This window comes from Culex pipiens, chromosome 2, assembly GCF_016801865.2.
Source record: "Culex pipiens pallens isolate TS chromosome 2, TS_CPP_V2, whole genome shotgun sequence".
Lineage (NCBI taxonomy): Eukaryota > Metazoa > Arthropoda > Insecta > Diptera > Culicidae > Culex > Culex pipiens.
This window is the reverse complement of record NC_068938.1, coordinates 163,664,247-163,686,492: the sequence shown is the minus strand read 5'-3', so window position 1 is coordinate 163,686,492 and position 22,246 is coordinate 163,664,247. Positions and strand designations below refer to the sequence as shown.

Below are 22,246 nucleotides of genomic sequence, written 5' to 3'. Positions count from 1 at the left end.
AAATATTACAACATTTGAAAACGCGAAAAATAACGTCATGCTTCGAATTCCCGCACGCTTCGAAGCCCGGCCAGCTCATCTTGTTTAATCAATTATTTGGATTTAAGTTCACAGGTTCGACAGTAATATCTGTGTTATTTGATGAATTTAATGCCAAAACAATTCAATAAAATAAAAATATAATTTTACCAAACAAAATGATACATTTCTCCGAAATATTTCATAGGCGTCCGAAGCACCCGGAAGGCAAAGCAGAAAATTATGGTTCTGATTTCCTTAAATTCGAGCAAAATGTTATACAAAATATTGATTGTTTTGATGTTAACAGCCTATTTGCGACATAAAGAATGCCATTCACTAAAATTTCAGTCCTAACTTGTGCGATTTATACGAAAAAACGAGTGTCCGGAGTTCGAACTTCGAAGCAAAAGTGTCTGGATTTCGAATCAGCTGCTTTCAGTGTCCGGGATTCGAAGCACAACAACTCACTTGTATTTTAAATCTTGATGAAATATGGTTAGAAAAGACATATTTTGCATGTTTTTTCTTAAAATTAACTGTTTATACTACATCCTGATGATGTTTATACATTTCCAACTTATTACATGATTTTTTTTTGTAAACTATAGCAACAATGATTATGATATTAAGTGTCCAGATTTCGAATCATGAAGTAATTGGAAAAAACTTGGAAATTACTTATAAACCGTCATAGTGATTTCTACGGTTTTTTCTGTAGATTTTTCAATTCTTAGAAATAAAATTTAATGCCGTTTGAAGGTTATATTTAGGAAACTTTTCTTAAAAAAAAAAACAGTTTCTTAGAATAAATTCTGTTACTTTGGCTAAGAATATACTGTTGAGGTGTACATCTTATAATTTCAATTTTCACACGAGTGTCTTCGCCAAAATTTAAACACATTTTGGAAAACAATTCAAGAATTGGTTTTGTTCAGCAGGAATAACGAATAGTTTATAATTTCTTAACTCATAGTCACCTCCAATGACAGTATTCAGTGTTTATAACTAATTACTTTGTTAAAAAAACGGTTAGGTTATACATGAACACTTTTCCAAACCTGGCATGCTTTATGCTACCAAGATCTAAACTTTCTGTTGCTTTTACCAGGAAGAAAAACAAGAGGATTCAGAACAAAGTTCTGTAATAAGATTCTGAAACTTCCTCCCTGGTTCAGCACCAGTAAACTTTAGCAATTAGCCGAAGTTGTCACTATTGATGTTATGTCCAATAAGTTGATTGATGCATTTCGACAAAAATCGTTGCAGTCCTTTTCTGCATTGATTAGGTCTCGTTGAAGTTTGTAACTTGTTAGTTTTAAGTTATGCTTCTTTTATAGCTGTAGGACTTCCTGCATAAGCAATCAATGACTTGCGAATGCTAAAACAATTTAAAATTAAGCAGAAAATTACAGTTTGTGATTTGATATTTTATAAGTGTGTTGCCTTCTTAGACAGATAAATATCCAAAGATTTTTGATTAAAAATATTTTTTTTTCTGATTTTGCATTTTTTTTAACAGATTATCAAAAATTGAATGAATCTTTAAAATGGAAAAGGTCAAACCCTTTAAAGACAATCAAAAAGTGTCCTTCGTCACAGTTCGTTGCTATTGATTTGGTTGGTGGCCACTAGCGCACACTATTGCCAGCATGCCAATCTTCCCAGTCATCATCATCCCCCGCACAGCAGCGCGATAACTAATCCATTTAGCGGGCGCGTTTATTCAGCAAATTATGACGACGATGACAAGCGCGCTACCGTATCGTGCTCGTGTTTATGCTTCTTCGGTGGACATACCCTCCGACGTAATAAACATCATCCCAACAATAATATGACCAGTGCCGGTGCCTCATCCAACTGCTGTTTACAGGCGGGCTTGGATGAATGAACTTCGCTCGCTGCATGCTGTCACCTTTGTTACGAGGGATTACACGGAATGTTACTTTACTTGTAAATGACTGTAAAATAATTAGTTTTTTTCTGAACATCCCTAATCAGTAACTATAACTTTGCTGAAGACACCAAATCGATATAAAAAAGCCCTTCTCAAAAACAGTCACGTGTTGTCATTTCCGTGCCCGAGCCTCGGCGCTGTCATGACTGGATGGCGGCAAAATGTGACGACCTCCTGTATATGTAGTTCTTCCTCGAACGGACTCTGACGAATGCAAACCTCGGGCGGCTGGCTGGTCTTGTTTTGCATTTATGATTCTGTTGTGTATGCATAAAATTGCTTGTTGTATACGTTGTTTGTACAACCGCTACCGTTGGCGGAATCGCGACGACCATCAGCGAGCTCTTGTTTCTGGAGTGAATCATCACTTACTACGGAGAATCGGCAGAGGAAATGGCCAATTGATGAGCTTTGACTCATTTAAGATTTTCTTCAATGAATTTGTTTCTATTTTTTGGTAAACAATGTTTCAAAAGTAATTTTTAAATTGAAGTTTTAGCAAATTACTCTTATTTTTTGTCACAACTCGCAAAAAAAGTAGCATACAAATTTATCTATTAATATGATTATGCGGAGACGAAGGAGAGTGCTGTACTTGAAGGAATCACTAAGCAGAAGTGACATGCCGCTGCCACTGAATAAGTTCTGGCGCGTGTGTGTTTTTGTGCGCATTGGAACATGCACTCAACCAAGTGTAAGAATTTGTAAGTCAATTTGCGGAAGCACCAGAGAGATACAGTTCCAACCTAAGTACACAGACACGGACATTGCCGAGCTAAAACCAGTTTGCTGTAACGCCACTCGGGCTTCCCGAGTAACCCTTGCAGCGATAGGAACATTAAATACTTCTTAAACAATATCATACTTTTGATTCATGAGCAGTTCTCTACGGAATCGGTCTTTTTTCTTTAATTTTAATTTTTGTATTTTTTAATCCGGCTGAAACTTTTTTGGTGCCTTCGGTATGCCCAAAGAAGCCATTTTGCATCATTAGTTTGTCCATATAATTTTCCATACAAATTTGGCAGCTGTCCATACAAAAATGATATGTGAAAATTCAAAAATCCGTATCTTTTGAAGGAATTTTTTGATCGATTTGGTGTCTTCGGCAAAGTTGTAGGTATGGATATGGACTACACTGAAAAAAAATGATACACGGTAAAAAAAAAATGGTGATTTTTTATTTAACTTTTCGTCACTAAAACTTGATTTGCAAAAAAACACTATTTTTAATTTTTTTTTTTTTTTGATATGTTTTAGAGGACATCAAATGACAACTTTTCAGAAATTTCCAGAATGGGCAAAAAATCTTTGACCGAGTTATGATTTTTTGAATCAATACAAGTTTTAAGCATAAGCATAAGCATAAGCATAGGTGCCCACCCGCAGTTGCTACTCCGTTATTGACCCGGACCTCCAGAAGTTACATCCACGAGCCGTGGAAGATAAGTGGGTGCTATCTTTCCTCGCTTCGCAACTTCTCAAAGGCCCCTATCATGCTGATCAATACCGGCGCCGGCCACGACCAGTGGTAGGGTCACGGGGAAGTGGATGGGAATGTTAGTCCGATACTTGAGTGATAGAGACCGCCCAATCGACTGCTTCTCCGACAAAGTATCACATGAGTTTTGAGGGGGTTAGTAGAGTGGCAGTGATGTGACCATGAGCATTTTGTTTATCGGTTGAAATTTTTAAATCTTAGGCAGCCGGCTGCGGAAAGATAGATAATTGATTATTTAAAATGGTTTATTTTTATCGAACGCGTGCCAGCCGAGCATTAGTGCTATGGGCTGGGCTTGTCAGTATAATTTTACTGTTTTTACAATTGAGATAACGCGAGCAAATTTCAAAAATAGTAAATAAATGACGCTTTACTCTTCATATAATCGATAGTTTGATGAGTAATTACTAAAACTGAAAGTTGGAATAAATTTTAACGATCATTTACGACGAAAATTATCGCGAAAAATCCGGACTGTGCGTCCCAAGAAGCACTGCACTTGAAGACATTATTCAATTATTATGACCAATCACCCCATGCACACAAACAGCGACACAAAAGAGACGAAAATTATCGCGAAAAAAACAAGACTGCGCGTCCCCAGAAGCACTGCACTTATGAAGGCATTATTCAATTATAATGACCAATCACCCCATGCACACAAACAGCGACACAAAAGAGACGAAAATTATCGTGAAAAAACAAGACTGCGCGTCCCCAGAAGCACTGCACTTATGAAGGCATTATTCAATTATTATGACCAATCAAACAGCGCCACAAAAGAGACGGCATTATTCAATTATTATGACCAATCACCCCATGCACACAAACAGCGACACAAAAGAGACGAAAATTATCGTGAAAAAACAAGACTGCGCGTCCCCAGAAGCACTGCACTTATGAAGGCATTATTCAATTATTATGACCAATCAAACAGCGCCACAAAAGAGACGGCATTATTCAATTATTATGACCAATCACCCCATGCACACAAACAGCGACACAAAAGAGACGAAAATTATCGTGAAAAAACAAGACTGCGCGTCCCCAGAAGCACTGCACTTATGAAGGCATTATTCAATTATAATGACCAATCACCCCATGCACACAAACAGCGACACAAAAGAGACGAAAATTATCGTGAAAAAACAAGACTGCGCGTCCCCAGAAGCACTGCACTTATGAAGGCATTATTCAATTATTATGACCAATCAAACAGCGCCACAAAAGAGACGGCATTATTCAATTATTATGACCAATCACCCCATGCACACAAACAGCGACACAAAAGAGACGAAAATTATCGTGAAAAAACAAGACTGCGCGTCCCCAGAAGCACTGCACTTATGAAGGCATTATTCAATTATTATGACCAATCAAACAGCGCCACAAAAGAGACGGCATTATTCAATTATTATGACCAATCACCCCATGCACACAAACAGCGACACAAAAGAGACGAAAATTATCGTGAAAAAACAAGACTGCGCGTCCCCAGAAGCACTGCACTTATGAAGGCATTATTCAATTATAATGACCAATCACCCCATGCACACAAACAGCGACACAAAAGAGACGAAAATTATCGTGAAAAAACAAGACTGCGCGTCCCCAGAAGCACTGCACTTATGAAGGCATTATTCAATTATTATGACCAATCACCCCATGCACACAAACAGCGACACAAAAGAGACGAAAATTATCGTGAAAAAACAAGACTGCGCGTCCCCAGAAGCACTGCACTTATGAAGGCATTATTCAATTATTATGACCAATCAAACAGCGCCACAAAAGAGACGGCATTATTCAATTATTATGACCAATCACCCCATGGGCAGCGAATGACCGAAAGGTTAAAACTGCCGGAAATAAATCAACTAACAACAACAACAACAATCACCCCATGCACACAAACAGCGACACAAAAGAGACGAAAATTATCGTGAAAAAACAAGACTGCGCGTCCCCAGAAGCACTGCACTTATGAAGGCATTATTCAATTATAATGACCAATCACCCCATGCACACAAACAGCGACACAAAAGAGACGAAAATTATCGTGAAAAAACAAGACTGCGCGTCCCCAGAAGCACTGCACTTATGAAGGCATTATTCAATTATTATGACCAATCACCCCATGCACACAAACAGCGACACAAAAGAGACGAAAATTATCGTGTAAAAACAAGACTGCGCGTCCCCAGAAGCACTGCACTTATGAAGGCATTATTCAATTATTATGACCAATCACCCCATGCACACAAACAGCGACACAAAAGAGACGAAAATTATCGCGAAAAAACAAGACTGCGCGTCCCCAGAAGCACTGCACTTATGAAGGCATTATTCAATTATTATGACCAATCACCCCATGCACACAAACAGCGACACAAAAGAGACGAAAATTATCGTGAAAAAACAAGACTGCGCGTCCCCAGAAGCACTGCACTTATGAAGGCATTATTCAATTATTATGACCAATCACCCCATGCACAGAAACAGCGACACAAAAGAGACGAAAATCATCGCGAAAAAACAAGACTGCGCGTCCCCAGAAGCACTGCACTTATGAAGGCATTATTCAATTATTATGACCAATCACCCCATGCACACAAACAGCGACACAAAAGAGACGAAAATTATCGTGAAAAAACAAGACTGCGCGTCCCCAGAAGCACTGCACTTATGAAGGCATTATTCAATTATAATGACCAATCACCCCATGCACACAAACAGCGACACAAAAGAGACGAAAATTATCGTGAAAAAACAAGACTGCGCGTCCCCAGAAGCACTGCACTTATGAAGGCATTATTCAATTATTATGACCAATCAAACAGCGTCACAAAAGAGACGACATTATTCAATTATTATGACCAATCACCCCATGCACACAAACAGCGACACAAAAGAGACGAAAATTATCGTGAAAAAACAAGACTGCGCGTCCCCAGAAGCACTGCACTTATGAAGGCATTATTCAATTATAATGACCAATCACCCCATGCACACAAACAGCGACACAAAAGAGACGAAAATTATCGTGAAAAAACAAGACTGCGCGTCCCCAGAAGCACTGCACTTATGAAGGCATTATTCAATTATTATGACCAATCACCCCATGCACACAAACAGCGCCACAAAAGAGACGAAAATTATCGCGAAAAAACAAGACTGCGCGTCCCCAGAAGCACTGCACTTATGAAGGCATTATTCAATTATTATGACCAATCACCCCATGCACACAAACAGCGACACAAAAGTAGAGCGTCCAATTTCCCGGGGTTACAAAATTCCCGGGAAACGGGAAATTTTCAACAAATTTCCCGGGAAATCCCGGGAATTCCCGGGAAATTTGAAATTCAACGAAAATTATTCTGATTTTGTTTCTGATCAATATTTTGCAACACAATTGTATAGAACAGCAAATCTAATGGTCAAAATAAGTGTGAGGATCAATTAATGGCTTAACTGCTTGTGAAAAATAATCCAACTTTGAGAAAATATATAAATTTTCTATTTTTTATGCTGTCTTTAAATCGTACCAAATAGAAAAAAATATAATTAGTATTTTTTGTTGAGAAGTTGTAGTTTTTTAATCAATGTGTTTGAACAGTGAAAATGTTTGGTCCACAACATAAAATTGCCTTTAAGTTTGTCTCAGTGACCATAAAATTGAAATGAAAAAAAAAATCATACAGAAATAATGTTTATCATGGCAAATTACTTATACCAGAACAAGTATTTTCAACTTGTGAATAAATAGATAATTATTGAATTTGCCTTAAAAATCTAATTTCTAGCGCTTTTTAACTTAAAACATTATTGCATTAAATCACAACTCAAAGTTTTCTAATTATGTAATTTCATATTATACGAAATTAATTTTTAACGATTTTTCATCGTTTCATTTTTGGTATGATTTTATTTAAGTAAAATATTTTTTATAGTGTAGAAGTGGTTGAAATTAAACGATATTTTTTTTCATATTTAACCCTCTTACGCCCTTGATCATTGTTGGAATTCGAGCGAAAAGAAGGAAAGCATTTCTCGCTCGCGAACGAGGGAGAGAACTTGTAGTACTTTTCTCTTCTCGCTCGCGCTCGCATTTTCGTTCGCGTTCTCGCTCTCGCCGCGAGCGCTCGCGAGCGCCTCGTGCTAGCCGTTCGCCCCAAGCTAGCAATTTGTTTATCAGGCTTATAAATACGAACCAGGCGATGGTATAGAGGTGTAACTTCAATCGCTGTGTTGTTTTTTGTTCGTTTCTAACACGTTCAACTTCTCGCGAACGGGCAATTCTGGCTCGCGAGAAAGCCCGTTCGCGAGCGGAGGAGAGCACGGGCAATTGGTGAGTTTCTCTCGGCAGCTCGAGACTCGCGGCGAGAACTCGAGAGAGAGAAAATTTTCTCGCGAGAGCGCGATAATACCAACACTGCCCTTGATAGCTCACGTGCTTAATAAATTTATAATTTCAAACTGTAATTTCTCGAATGCTTTTAAACAAATTCGTCTTTCATTTCAATTTCAATCTTGACCGGAAGAGGTATATATCGTATTTCCAAATTATATAACAAAAAAAATTCGTTAAAATAGGTTGTCAAAAATAAAATAGTTAATATTCATTCCATAATAGCGTGAGTTTTGTTGCCCAACATATAAGCAAAAAATATTCCTAGTTGTGAATGCTTCAAAAATAAATATTATCTGAATTAAACCTTGACATGAAATTTAGCATAGCATAGCATTGGTGTCTACCCGTAGCTGCTACTTCGTTATTGACCAGGACCCCCAAACATTGCTCCGTGGACCACAGATGAAAAGTAGGAACCAATCATCACCCCTTCGCAATTTTCAAAGGTCCCTATCATGCTGATCAATACCGACGCCGGCCACGACCAGAGGTGAGACACGGGGAAGTGGATGGGAATGTTAGTCCGATACTTGAGTGATGGGACCGCCAAATCGACTGCGTCTCCGACAAAGTATCACATGAGTTTTGAGGGGTTAGTAAGATGGGTATGAGGTCAGGATTCACTGTGGTAGGTGATGCGACCATAAGCAATTTGTTTATCGGTTGAAATTTTAAAAATCTTAGGCAGCCGGGTGCGGAAAGATAGCTATCTAGGGATTTAAATATAGTATTAATTCGACCGCGATTCTCCAGACATTCTCCGTCGGCGTGCCTTCCGATCAACGGTGATGTAGGAAGGGCTTCATTTATTGAAATGATTTTCTATCATAAGCCTTAAAAAATATTCGACGGCGTGACTTCCAATCATCAATGATATAGAAAGGGCTTAATCCAGCAATACGACTTGCTAGTCTCAAAAAAATAGGTACGTTTTTATAGAAAACTATAAATAGAGAACAACACTAAAAAACTCATCGGCCAACGAACGCGAGTGGGAAAAAAAATGAAAAAAAGAAGGTAAAAAAAACAGAACTGCGCGTCCCGAAAAGCACCACACTACTGATGCCATTATTTAATTATAATAGCCAATCACCCCATGCACTCGAACAGCGACACAAAAGAGACGGAAAATAACACGAAAAAACAGGACTGCGCGTCCACACAGGCACCGCTCTACTGATGCCATTATTTAATTATAATAGCCAATCACCCCATGCACTCGAACAGCGACACAAAAGAGACGGAAAATAACACGAAAAAACAGGACTGCGCGTCCATACAGGCACCACACTACTGATGCCATTATTTAATTATAATAGCCAATCACCGCATGCACTCGAACAGCGACACAAAAGAGACGGAAAATAACACGAAAAAAAACAGGACTGCGCGTCCACACAGGCACCGCACTACTGATGCCATTATTTAATTATAATAGCCAATCACCCCATGTACTCGAACAGCGACACAAAAGAGACGGAAACTAACACGAAAAAACAGGACTGCGCGTCCACACAGGCACCGCACTACTGATGCCATTATTTAATTATAATAGCCAATCACCCCATGCACTCGAACAGCGACACAAAAGAGACGGAAAATAACACGAAAAAACAGGACTGCGCGTCCACACAGGCACCGCACTACTGATGCCATTATTTAATTATAATAGCCAATCACCCCATGCACTCGAACAGCGACACAAAAGAGACGGAAACTAACACGAAAAAACAGGACTGCGCGTCCATACAGGCACCACACTACTGATGCCATTATTTAATTATAATAGCCAATCACCCCATGCACTCGAACAGCGACACAAAAGAGACGGAAAATAACACGAAAAAAACAGGACTGCGCCAATTAAACCTTGACATGAAATTTACAAACAAACTGAGTTCAATATGAACATTAGATTGAAATGAATAAAATAAATCAGGTTTCTAATTATTATTTTTTGTATAATTTCTAAACATTGGTACCAAAAAGTTAGGAAAATGTATACTTCCGCTTGTATTTCGGGAATTCCCGGGAAATTTTCAAATTTCCCGGGAAACGGGAAATATTATTTTCCGGGAAATCCCGGGAATTCCCGGGAATTTTTTTCCCGGGACGGGAAATTGGACGCTCTACACAAAAGAGACGAAAATTATCGTGAAAAAACAAGACTGCGCGTCCCCAGAAGCACTGCACTTATCGATTTTTTGAATCAATACAAGTTTTTCCAAAAAATCGAAATATTGGTCGCAAAAATTTTTCAATTTCATTTTTGATATAAAATTGAATTTGCAATCAAAAAGTACTGTAGTGAAATTTTGATAAAAGGCACCGTTTTCAAGTTATAGCCATTTTTAAGTAACTTTTTTTCAAAATAGTCGCAGTTATTGATTTTTTTAAAAATAGTGCCCATGTTTGCCCACTCTTGAAAAAAATATTTTTGAAAAGCTGAGAAAATTCTCTCTATTCTGCTTTTTCGGACTTTGTTGATACGACCCTTAGATGCTGAGATATTGCCATGCAAAGGTTTAAAAACAAGAAAATTGATGTTTTCTAAGTCTCACCCAAACAACCCACCATTTTCAAATGTCGATATCTCAGCAACTCATGGTCCGATTTACAATGTTAAAATATGAAACATTCGTAAAATTTTCCGATCTTTTCGAAAAAAATATTTTCAAAATTTTTAAATCAAGACTAACATATCAAAAGGGCGTAATATAGAATGTTTGGTCTTTTTGAAATGTTAGTTTTGATATAAAATTTTTGAAAATATTTTTTTCGAAAAGATCGGAAAATTTCACAAATGTTTCATATTTTAACATTGTAAATCGGAACATGAGTTGCTGAGATATCAACATTAGAAAATGGTGGGTTGTTTGGGTGAGACTTAGAAAACATCAATTTTCTTGTTTTTAAACCTTTGCATGGCAATATCTCAGCAACTAAGGGTCGTATCAACAAAGTCCGAAAAAACAGAATATAGAGAATTTTCTCAGCTTTTCAAAAATATTTTTTTCAAGAGTGGGCAAACATGGGCACTATTTTTGAAAAATCAATAACTGCGACTATTTTGAAAAAAGTTACCTAAAAATGGCTATAACTTGAAAACGGTGCCTTTTATCAAAATTTCACTACAGTACTTTTTGATTGCAAATTCAATTTTATATCAAAAAATGAAATTGAAAAATTTTTGCGACCAATATTTCGATTTTTTTGGAAAAACTTGTATTGATTCAAAAAATCATAACTCGGTCAAAGATTTTTTGCCCACTCTGGAAATTTCTGAAAAGTTGGCATTTGATGTCCTCTAAAACATATCAAAAAATAAAAAAAAAATAAAAATAGTGTTTTTTTGCAAATCAAGTTTTAGTGACGAAAAGTTAAATAATAAATCACCAAATTTTTTTTACCGTGTATCATTTTTTTTTCAGTGTAGTCCATATCCATACCTACAACTTTGCCGAAGACACCAAATCGATCAAAAAATTCCTTCAAAAGATACGGATTTTTGAATTTTCACATATCATTTTTGTATGGACAGCTGCCAAATTTGTATGGAAAATTATATGGACAAACTAATGATGCAAAATGTCTTCTTTGGGCATACCGAAGGCACCAAAAAAGTTTCAGTCGGATTAAAAAATACAGAAAAAATCGAATGACCGAAATCTCAGAGAATTGCTCTCATGCAAAATGTGTTTTTTTTTTACTTGAAAGCTGTTACTGCTTTTTTGTTTGGAAATTTAAAACTTTTGCTGAACAAGGAGAAATTGAATTCTTTGAACAACATTTCACCAAGAACAAATCAAATTAGTTTAATACAAGTTTTAAGTGTAACTGAAAAAGAGCTATTTTTTTAAATTTATATGGATTTTAAGTACAAGTCCCTGCAAGATTTAATGGAAAAATATTTTTCGAGTGGATTTTTAGCATAAAAAGCATCCTTACTTATAGTCCATTTGAACTAAGCAATTCAATTTGCACACTCCTAATTAGACAATTGTAAGAAACATAGTCACCCTGGATTAAAGTACAAAATATATTCAACAGAACTATTGACTGAACAACCCGGTTTTAAGCATTACAAAGCAAAAAATCCGATGGTAAAATCGCATGCAAAAGCATGCACATCACCTTCGTCAAAAAAGACGCATTTATGAGCATGGCAACATATTTCAGGGTGTAATATTACATAGAATTTCATAAATAAAATAATGCAAAATGTATTTTACACCCAGGCCTTTTACAAGCAGCTGGATTACTACTTTTTTTTTTGCTGTGTACATATTGATCATTAACTCATGCCTCACAGTGTCACACATATCTGGCTCATTCATTTATTAGTATTTTTTGTTAAATCATCATAAATTAAGTGTTTTAACTCCAAATAGTTTTTTTTATAACCAATCTACAATAGAATTTACACAGTAAAAAATTATGGTATATAACATAAGGGAATGTTGACAGGTAAAACGAAGTTGACTTTATAGCTGTCGGCCACCATTGCTAGTACCAACCACTAGTGTCTTCCTTTTTATCTACAAGGACTTCGCCGCCCTGGGCTCCTAAGTGTATGAAAGTATGGCACGGAGCGACGGCGCCGAATACCCATATTTACACAAAGAATTTTAGAGCGCCCGCCGCGGGATTCGAACAGGCGACCTCTGGATTGTGAGTCCAGTGCGCGGTCCGATTGATCCACACGGGCGGGACAGGTTCTGTGCCAGAAAAAAAATGAAATATTATCTCTTAAAATGTGTGAATTTACACTTTTATTATGTATATTTTCACGCATTACACATGAAATGTCGTAAAATTACATCGAAAAAGAGGTAATGTTCACCATACAAATTTTCATCGCTTAAATTTTTTTTGCGGTTCCAGAAACCGGCGAAGATCCAGGGTTTTCGCGAAAACTCAATACGTAGCCAGGGTCAAAATTTGAAATAATCTTGCAAGTGCTGAAAAAAGGTGGAAAATTATGGCAAGTAAAAATTCACCAGTTACGGATCGGTTAGGGTAGAAAATTGATTTTTTTTGTATTTTTGTATTTTTGTAAATTTGTATTTTTGTATTTTTGTATTTTTGTAGTTTTGTATTTTTGTATTTTTGTATTTTTGTATTTTTGTATTTTTGTATTTTTTTTTGTATTTTTGTATTTATGTATTTATGTATTTTTGTATTTTTGTATTTTTGTTTCAAAGTTAAAGTTAGATTAAACGAAAAAACATAATTAAACACTTTGATCAGCCAAGAGTTCGTCCAACCATACGGGTGTAAGCCCAGCCACACATGCATTCTTCAATTCCTGCTCTAGAAGATTGCACACGACGACCACGTGTGCTAAACAGTACCCTCATGGACTGGCTTCCATTTCGTTGTTTATGCATTCTAGACAAACCACTTGCCCATTCTTTCTCGCAGTCAGCTCGAAGCCAGTGAGTGCAGGTTGGCATTTTGCTTGTCCGTTCCGATTACGGCTCTACGGGCATGAATTGGAATTGCTGCCGACACTGGAAGCAAGTGGCACTGGGTTCTGCTGCTGGAACCGAATGAATAATGATGAAAAATCAGATCACCAACTTGGAACATGCATTTTCACTAAGGGTTTGTGCTGAGGAGCTTTCGGTATTTGATGGGGGTGGGTTCCGTAAAACGTCACAGACAATTCCGGTGGACAAATGGCACCGGCGCCGGAGACCGGAGCTGGTAAATCGGTTTGGTTTGAGCTCAGAGGATTGACATAAATCAATTGTGCAACAAGGGAAGAATGGGAAATCGCTGTTGAGCTTCTTATTGGATATTTAACTTACGTTCGAATAAACTTCAAGCCAAACTGTGCATTTATTGCTGTTTGATAAAATTTAGTTAATTTTTTTTTTATTATTAATAAATTTTATTGTCATAATTCGAAAAAAATAATGTTAATAAACACGATTTCCATTGTTCTTGCACAACTGTTTGAAAAAAAAAGGCATAAATCTATCACAAGCACATCTTATTTGTCAACAATGCTCTGCTGTACATTGTAATTTTATGATTTATTTTATGACATAGATCTAAATGAGCTATCCCGTTTCGGTTGAATGGGTAAAACTGTTTACAAACACAAGTACTATCAGCAAACAATGTGTAGGTGGGTACTCAACAATGTAAATTTCCCCTTCCAACAGTGTAACATTATTCTATTTGGTTTTCAAGAGTGTACTTAGCCTCCTGAAATTACAGATTTATTACCATCCCCCCTGCTCTCACGCTGCCTAGAAAGCATTCCTCGTGACATTATACGACAAGCCACTCCATACTGGAGATGGAAAATCCCTCGAAAAAATCGCTTGTTTTCTGCTATGGAGCCCTCGAGGGGAGGCAAAACAAAAATGTTATTACACTCCTCGAGTGCTTCTCAGCGGAATCCACCGAGTGACGAGTTTGTATGAGCTTTTATGCCGACAATCGGATTTCGGAGCTTTTCTCGCGAGCGCTCTCTCTCTTGCTCAGTAGCTGGGGAGTGGATGATCTTGAGCTTTTTGCACTGAGCCCTCGGCTGCCCAAACACTTAATATTCTTGTGAAGAATATTTTTCCTTTTTAAGATCATTTTTAAGAGCAAGTCTTGAATTGAGCAGAAAATTTCACATAATTGTATTTTCTTAACATTGAAAATCGGACCAACACTGATAAAATCATATCTTTCCTGTTTCTGTCAATCTTTGCATGTTCAAATTTCAGCAACTGGTCGTATCAACAAAGTTCAAATAATAATAATGAAGGGAATGTTTTATGCTTTTCGAAAATATTCTATTTCAGAATGGTCAAAAATGGGAACTATCGTCATTAGGGGTGACATTGGGTCTGGGGGGTGAGATTGGGTCATACGAATTTCATAATTTTTGTATGACTCAATCTTACCCCCAGACTCAATGTCACCCCTGATGACGGGTTTGTTTTTTTAAATTGAAAAACTCCAACTTTTTTTTAAAGTTACCATAAAACGGGCACGGTGTGTTTTTTAGAACAAACTAATGATAAAAAATTCGGTATGTCTGATATTTGGCACCGTGAAAGAAGGGCTCTTTCCCGACATTTTGCGGGGTATACCGAAATATTTCGTCGGGGGGTCCAGTGCAACTTTTTTTTTGAATATTATTTTTCGATTGTATGAGATATTTGTTCAAAAAAGTCACAGAAAATCGGTGCATTCATGTTGATATCACTCAAATTTCTTATGAACATGCCTTGGGGACTTTAACCAACTATATTTGACCAATATTTGACCTCCAATAAAAAAAATTCGAACCAAATTTTCCAGGCAGTGCCCATCATGTGAAAGGTAATTAAATTAAGAAATTTTGAAGAAAGGCACTATTTATTTCAGGAAATTGGGCATATCTCTGCTTATATTAAACCAAAACTGATACTTTTGTATGGAACTTGTTCAAAAAACTGTTTTCTACAATGTGATTGATTCTAAAATACCGATACCGATTTTTTTTATCTTTGAGGTGTCAAAAAAATATACCGTCCGGGGTGACTTTGATAACCGGGGTGAGTACAAATTAAATACGTACGGAAGGAACGGTATGGAATCATACTGACCGTGGTAGGGAAGTGTTCAAAGTACATCAAGAAGAACTTTTCATAAAATTTTGAAAAGTTTAAAAAGTTAGTTAACTTCAAATAGAAAAGGTTGATAAATAGCATTATTTTAATCTTTTTGAAGTGTCACGAATTTCTCAACGAACATAATTATGAATCGGAAAATGGAATGCATTTTCGGATTCTTTGGACAATGGTCCACTAAGAGAATGTAAGATGAGTTTGTTAATAATAAATATTATGTGTTTTTGAATCATAATTCAAAAGATGTGTAGACTATAGCCATTTTTTAATGAACAAATTTCATTAAAATGTTGAAAACTTTTGATTCGTGCTTTGAATTAAGTTAAAAATGCTATATTAATCAATAATTTTATAAACAAAACTGGTTTTATCAATTTTACTCTAAAAAAATTATGTTTTTTGTTAAAAAGCTTATAAACTTAGTTAACTAAATAAAAAAATGATTTTTTCCTTGAAAACTATACAGACATGCCTCGGTTTAGCACCACATATGGGGGATGCAAAAACGAGGCGTACATAACCGAGGCACAGCGCTTATGGGATTTTGGCTATATGGGAGACATTGGCTATAATAATACATAAAAATATTATAGTGTTTTGAAATTGGGATGATGTCATTAAAATTATACTTTCATGAAAATTTTCACAAAAATATGTATTTTTCCTGTATTTTTAAAATGCAATTTTTTTTCTCTTAGGAAACCAAAAATATATTGTTTTGGCAATATGGGTATCTAATGATCTGTTTTATTTCTATGACACATTCCGCCGTGACGTTGCAACGCTTTGACTTTTCTTTTTTCAGTATTTCGGCTGTAACTAACAAAATACATTGAAAAGGTACATATGTTATTACAGATTCGGAAAGTACATTAAATTTCCTATAAGACACAATGTTGAAACATTATTTTAAGCGAATATTCTATTTTTGAGAGGGGAATATGTAGCGTGACGTTGCAACGCGTGACTTTTTCTAAATCCTGACCCAATTCATGTTTCGCCATTAACTCTGCTCTGTTAAATGGCAAATTTGGAGTTCTTCTTCCATTTTTAGTGTAAAATTGGCCAACAAATCGAATGCAATCATTAGTTTTTCGAAAAAATCAAACCTCGATTTGCAAAGACCATTTACATTTCGTGACGTTGCAACGCACTGTTTTTGAAAACAGGGTTTTTCGTTGCATTGCAACGTCACGAAATTTTAGTTTCAAAATAAATCATAGTTTTTGTTAGTTTGAGCAACTGTAGGTTATGATTTAATTATAAGACATTAATAGACAGTACAAGGACATGTGAATTGATTGGCCCGCCCATGTTAAACCCCCCCCCCCCCCTCCCCCTATACCGCTTTCACAGTATACGAAGTTTTCCAAGCATTTTCAAAGTAAAAAAAAAATATTTGTATTATTCTATTATCACGAAGGACAGACCCCCTCCACTCTCCCCTTGTCTCTCCATGTAATGAGGCGTCCATGCATTACGTAACGCCGTAATATCAAGGGGGAGGAGGGCGGGGTTCGAGGATTTATACAAAAAAATGTATCGGAAATGTATTACCAGGGGGTGGAGGGGGTCTAAAAATATAAATGTTTTGTTACGTAATGCAAGAACGCTCCCTTCATATTTTAATCGTTTTGGGAAATTTACAAAACACGTGGAAGTTTTAGAAAGGAGGTATGGAGCTTCAAGTTTTCATGAGGGCAGAAATTTATAACTAAAGTGCCCATATCGTTTGTTGATGGCCCCTAAGGGGTGATCTGCAAACAACGTAACTTATTTTGTTGACTTTTGTGCTTTTTAAATTTAATTTGAGGAAATAATAAAACTGTTTACCTGCGCAACATAACATTTTTAATTGTGAACAACTAAACGTTGCAAACAACTTATTTAGGTAAGGGTTCGTCCAACAACAAAGTGACAAATGTTTGTAAAAAAACAATCCTATCACGTGATTATTATTGTTTGGTGAATTTCACCGTAATTTGGCCTACTAAGGGTGTGCGATAAAAAAATTCGTTGCGTTGTATTAGAATGAACCCTCACATAAATCAGTTTATCATAAAGGGGCCATCCAGTAACCAAGTGATTATTTTTTTGAAAGTTTTAGAATTTTTCCCCATTGTGAACATCGGTCTATTTTGATTTACTCAACAAGTTTTATAAAATACCTACTTTTTTTTCGAGCTGCTACAAACCTAAGTGACGGAATTTGTGAATGACCCATGTACAATTTTTCTGTAAATAGGCTCGAAAACATTATATAAAACATATATAATATTTATTATCCTTTCATCTCCAACAATCAACTACGCATACACCTTTTTTGCCATGTGACCAATATGATTTAAAATTTCGTGACGTTGCAACGCAAACTTAAACCTGTTTTAACTTTGTATCTAGACAACCAATTTAGTCGCTCTAGGTTGCATTTGAAAGCTCTTTCCAAGTACAAAGAGCATCCAAAATATCAAAATGATTGAATGTTTAGTTTTCTGTTGACATAAACAACTGTCCCTTTTTCGCGACGTTGCAACGCAATAAAATGGTAAACTTACACTAGTTTGAAAAAATACTTAACTTAAGATAAACTGTAAATCCATGACATTTCCGTTTAGTACATCTAAAAACCTACAAAATGCAATCAAAAGAATAATTTTTGGATTTATTTCGCTGAAAACCAGGAGTTTTTAGAAAAATGTTTTAAAACCCTGATTTTATCACGAATTGTTGCATAACTTAACCAACTTGTTCATAATGATATTCAAAAGTTCAATTAATGAAAACCATGATTTTTGAAGCTTCAAGTAGTCTAGAATCGAGGAAAAATTTCCAAATAGCTCATACACGCTTTTCAAAATTTCATCCTAAGGTGTACATTGCCGGAGAATGTGTCCTATACATTTCGAATGTTTAATCAATTTTTATTTAAAACACTCAAAATTTTCACAAAACTTCGTATTTTAGAAAAAAATTCTCAAAATTTCAGTTTTTACAATATGGGTATCAAACGATCGGGATTTTTTAATACATTTCGGATGTAATAACAACATTTTTGAAAATACTCAAAATTTTCACGAAACTACGTATTTTCCATAAAATACTCAAAATTTCAGTTTTTACAATATGTGGGTATCGAACGATCGGGATTTTTTCATACATTTCGAAAGTTATTAAAAAAATTGAAATACTCAAAATTTTCACAAAACTACGTATATTTGAAAAAATACTCGAAATTTCCGTTTTTACATTATGTGGGTATCGAACGATCGGGATTTTTCATACATTTGTAAGTAATTTTGTGAAAATTTTGAGTGTTTTCAAAATATGTTGTTATTACATTCGAAATGTTTGAAAAAATCCCGATCATTTGATACCCATATATTGTAAAAACTGAAATTGTTAGTAGTTTTTTTCGAAAGTACTTTGTTTTGTTGAAAATTTTGAGTGTATTTAAAATAATGATTTTTCATTCGAAATGTATGAAAAAAATCCAATCATTTGATATCCATATTGCAATAAAAATATTTTTGAGTATTTTTTCGAGAAACATTGCACTTTGAAATTTTTTGAAATACAGAAAAAATACGTATTTTTGTGAAAATTTTCATGAAATCATAATTGCAATGGATAGCTGACATTATCCAGATTCCAAAACACTATAATTTTTTGATGTTTGCATGATTTTTCATACGATTAACGCCAATGTCTCCCATATCGCCAAAATCCCATAAGCTCTGTGCTTCAGTTAAGCACTGGACCGTGCTTAACCGAGGCAGCTGAATGAATCAAAACCAGGGCAGTGCAAAACCGAGGTATGTCTGTATTAGTAACCCTAACGATGGTAACATAAAGTTTGAACACCTTAAATCTGATTTTAACAAGACAAACTATGACTATCAAAGTCACCCTGGAATTCAAACGAAGAATTTTTAACTATTGAAAAACTTTTTTTTTTTCAAAATGGTGCATTAATCTTGTGAGGCCTACTAATAAAAAAAAATCCTACTGTTTAAAAAATAATAATCTTGAGAAAAATCTTACCAGTTGGAAAATATTTCAAAAATTAATTGAAATCTTATCTGGCTATAATTTGAAATTGGTGTACTTTTTCATAATCTCATTTAAGTAATTTTTTATTGCAAATTTATATAAAAAATGCAGTCAATTTTTTTTGTCCTTTTCAGATTGTTTTGAAAAATAACTTATTTTTCTAAAAAATATAGGTGGTTAAAGATTTTTAGATACTTCTGAAATGTTTGGATTTCATGTCACCTAAAACATATACAAAAAACTATGAAAAAAGTGTTTTTTGGAAATAATTTTTTGGTGACAAAAAGTGCAAAGTGCAGTCCGTAGAATTTTGTTTTCCTTATATAAATCTTCATCCATTCCCAACACTTAGCCGAAGAAATCAAATCGATCAAAAGATTCTTTCAATAGGGGAACCATACCCTTTCTCAGCCTATTTCTATTATCGGCCTATCAGCACTTTGATCATGAATTACAGCTTTCATAAAGTGTTTTTGACTGTTCCAAAGTAACAAATAGCTCAAATAATAGTGAGCAAACAACTCTCCACTGTTGATACATCTAAAAATGTTGTTTTAATAACGGAAAACAGCAAAAGTGATGAGAATTGGTCGATCGGCTTAGAGTGATTAAAATGGGTATAATTCCCCTAGTTACAGATTGTTTTAATTTTCCAATACTATTTCTGGTTGAGGACCATCCATAAACTACGTGGACACCTTAGGGGGGGGGGGGGTTCAGCGATTGTCAACGCTCCATACAAAAAAGATTTGTTTTGTATGAAAATTGTCTACAAGGGTGGAGGGGGGTCTGAGATTTCAAAAAAGTGTCCACGTGGTTTATGGATGGTCCCTCGGACAGCTGCCAAATTGGTATGGAAAATTATATCGGCAAACTGTTGATACCAAATTGATTCTATGGACATATGGAAATTCTGGCCAAATTTGAAATTTGAAAAAGACCCATTTCGTAGAGATTGCCCAATACAAAAGTCTCTTTAATTGAGTTTGAGGTCACATTTTGACCAATATTTGTATCAGTCGTCAAGTTGAAGCAGCCTAGAATTGAACCCAGGCCAACTAATGTGAAAGGCAACCACGCTTACCACTACACTACCGAACCTGGCAGCAGCATCGATTATACATTTCTAAAAAAAATATTAGTGATATTTCCAAAGCTTTCACTACAAAATATTATTGAAATAAAAACTGTCACTTTTTTCTGATGATAATGCTTTCTTGGAGTCAGGGCATGGACCGATAACAACATTTCTAAAACGTCCTCGCTTGAAGTACCATCCAAACCTACAAAATGAAAGCAAATCACATGCTTATGCCTTTCAAATTCGAGCAAACAAAGCCTCAAGTAAGAGCTGGGACCAAGTACCAAGCTTTTATTGCACGAATCCGATGCTGTTGGAATGCGTAATATGTCTCGCGGCAGCCGCCGGATCAATTTTCTCAGCTAGGGCAACTCTTATTTCGTGAGTCTGTATCGGAGAAAAACGACGACAACAACGTCATCATCCTCGATGATGATGGTTTTGTTTTTCCATCCGCACCACCCTCACCCGAGGGGGAAATTTTTACAACACAGCATTTCAATTTGAGTGCTTGTCCATAAATCAGTGGAAAAATTTAGCTCTCCTCGGTTTTGGAATCCCCTTGAGGGTGGGAGCCAGGGTAATTGGGATCAAATTGTGTGGCTGTGATTTATTTTGTGAGGGTTTTGGTGAAGGTCAAAGTATTTTCTTTGTTAACGATCGGACAAAAAAACTGCAGTAGAAATGTTCTTTTTTTCTAGATCATTTGCTTCTAATAAATATATTTATTTTATTACAAACTACTTGCGTTCCTAGGTTGACAATTAAAACTTAAAAATTTGGTGTTTGGTCTGTGTGCTTTGCGGCTATTGCATCATCACAAAACAATGATGCACACTTGTGGAATACTGTCATTTTGGATGGGCTGGGTGAATGAATCTCTCAATTCGTCGCATCATCCTTTAAAACCTCTACAAAGTATCTTGTTTGCAGCGATAGCAGGATCGGTCCCAGCGTATTGTCCATGTAAGATTTGAAGTCTTTGCATTCTTCCCTAAAATTAAGAATTTCAAAATTAGTTCGTTGAAGTACTGCATAACACAAGCAGAGTCCTTACTCCGTGTCGAGATCATAGGAGCTTCCCCAGAGGATGACTCCGTCGGAGCCGAGCTGTTTCATCGCGTTGAAGGCATTTATCCAGTCGGCCTGAGGACGAAAAAGAGCGAGATAAATTACGAGATTAGCTTCCGGGTCAAAGTTAAATTTGGAGCCCGCTCATAATTTCTGTTACAATTTCATTGAGTGGAAATAAAATCCCCCCTCGCTGCGGAAACACTTTCTCGTCAAGTCTTTATCGCAAAATTGAGATTGCTATCGTTTCAACGCTACAAAAACGCCTGAAAAAAAACCATAACCTTATCATTTGCCCTCGAAACTTTTCCGCTGGCTCGAATTGAGGGCACACAAAAATGAACTCATTTTCCGTGTAATTTTCACCTTCGCCGCTTGGAGCGACGGCACCACAAAGAACTTAACTGGCTAAAAAACTGGAACCGCGCCGGCCAATCATCGTGTCCTTGTGACCGTGTTTAATTAAAAGTTACCATAATTAACATCTTTTCCTTGCCCACACAAATTGAGTAATGTCCAGGAAGGCGACCACTTAAGG

At 36.0% G+C, this 22,246-nt stretch overlaps 1 protein-coding gene across 1 annotated transcript; it reads right to left on the bottom strand.

Moving 5' to 3' along the window:
* Positions 1-21,324: 21,324 nt before the first annotated feature.
* LOC128092765 (hyaluronidase Tab y 2.0101-like) lies at positions 21,325-21,950 on the bottom strand. The gene is made up of 2 exons (XM_052707335.1): positions 21,695-21,950; positions 21,325-21,631 (listed from the first exon to the last, which is right to left on the bottom strand). The coding sequence occupies exons 1-2, from the start codon at positions 21,754-21,756 to the stop codon at positions 21,520-21,522; spliced, it is 174 nt and encodes a 57-aa protein (XP_052563295.1). The 5' UTR covers positions 21,757-21,950; the 3' UTR covers positions 21,325-21,519.
* Positions 21,951-22,246: the final 296 nt, after the last annotated feature.

Excerpts from the sequence above, each read along its gene's own strand:
- LOC128092765 (XM_052707335.1), bottom strand. The coding sequence starts at position 21,756 with ATGAAACAGCTCGGCTCCGACGGAGTCATCCTCTGGGGAAGCTCCTAT. Across the intron at positions 21,632-21,694 it reads TCCTATGATCTCGACACGGA|GGAAGAATGCAAAGACTTCA; the intron begins GTAAGGACTCTG and ends TCTTAATTTTAG.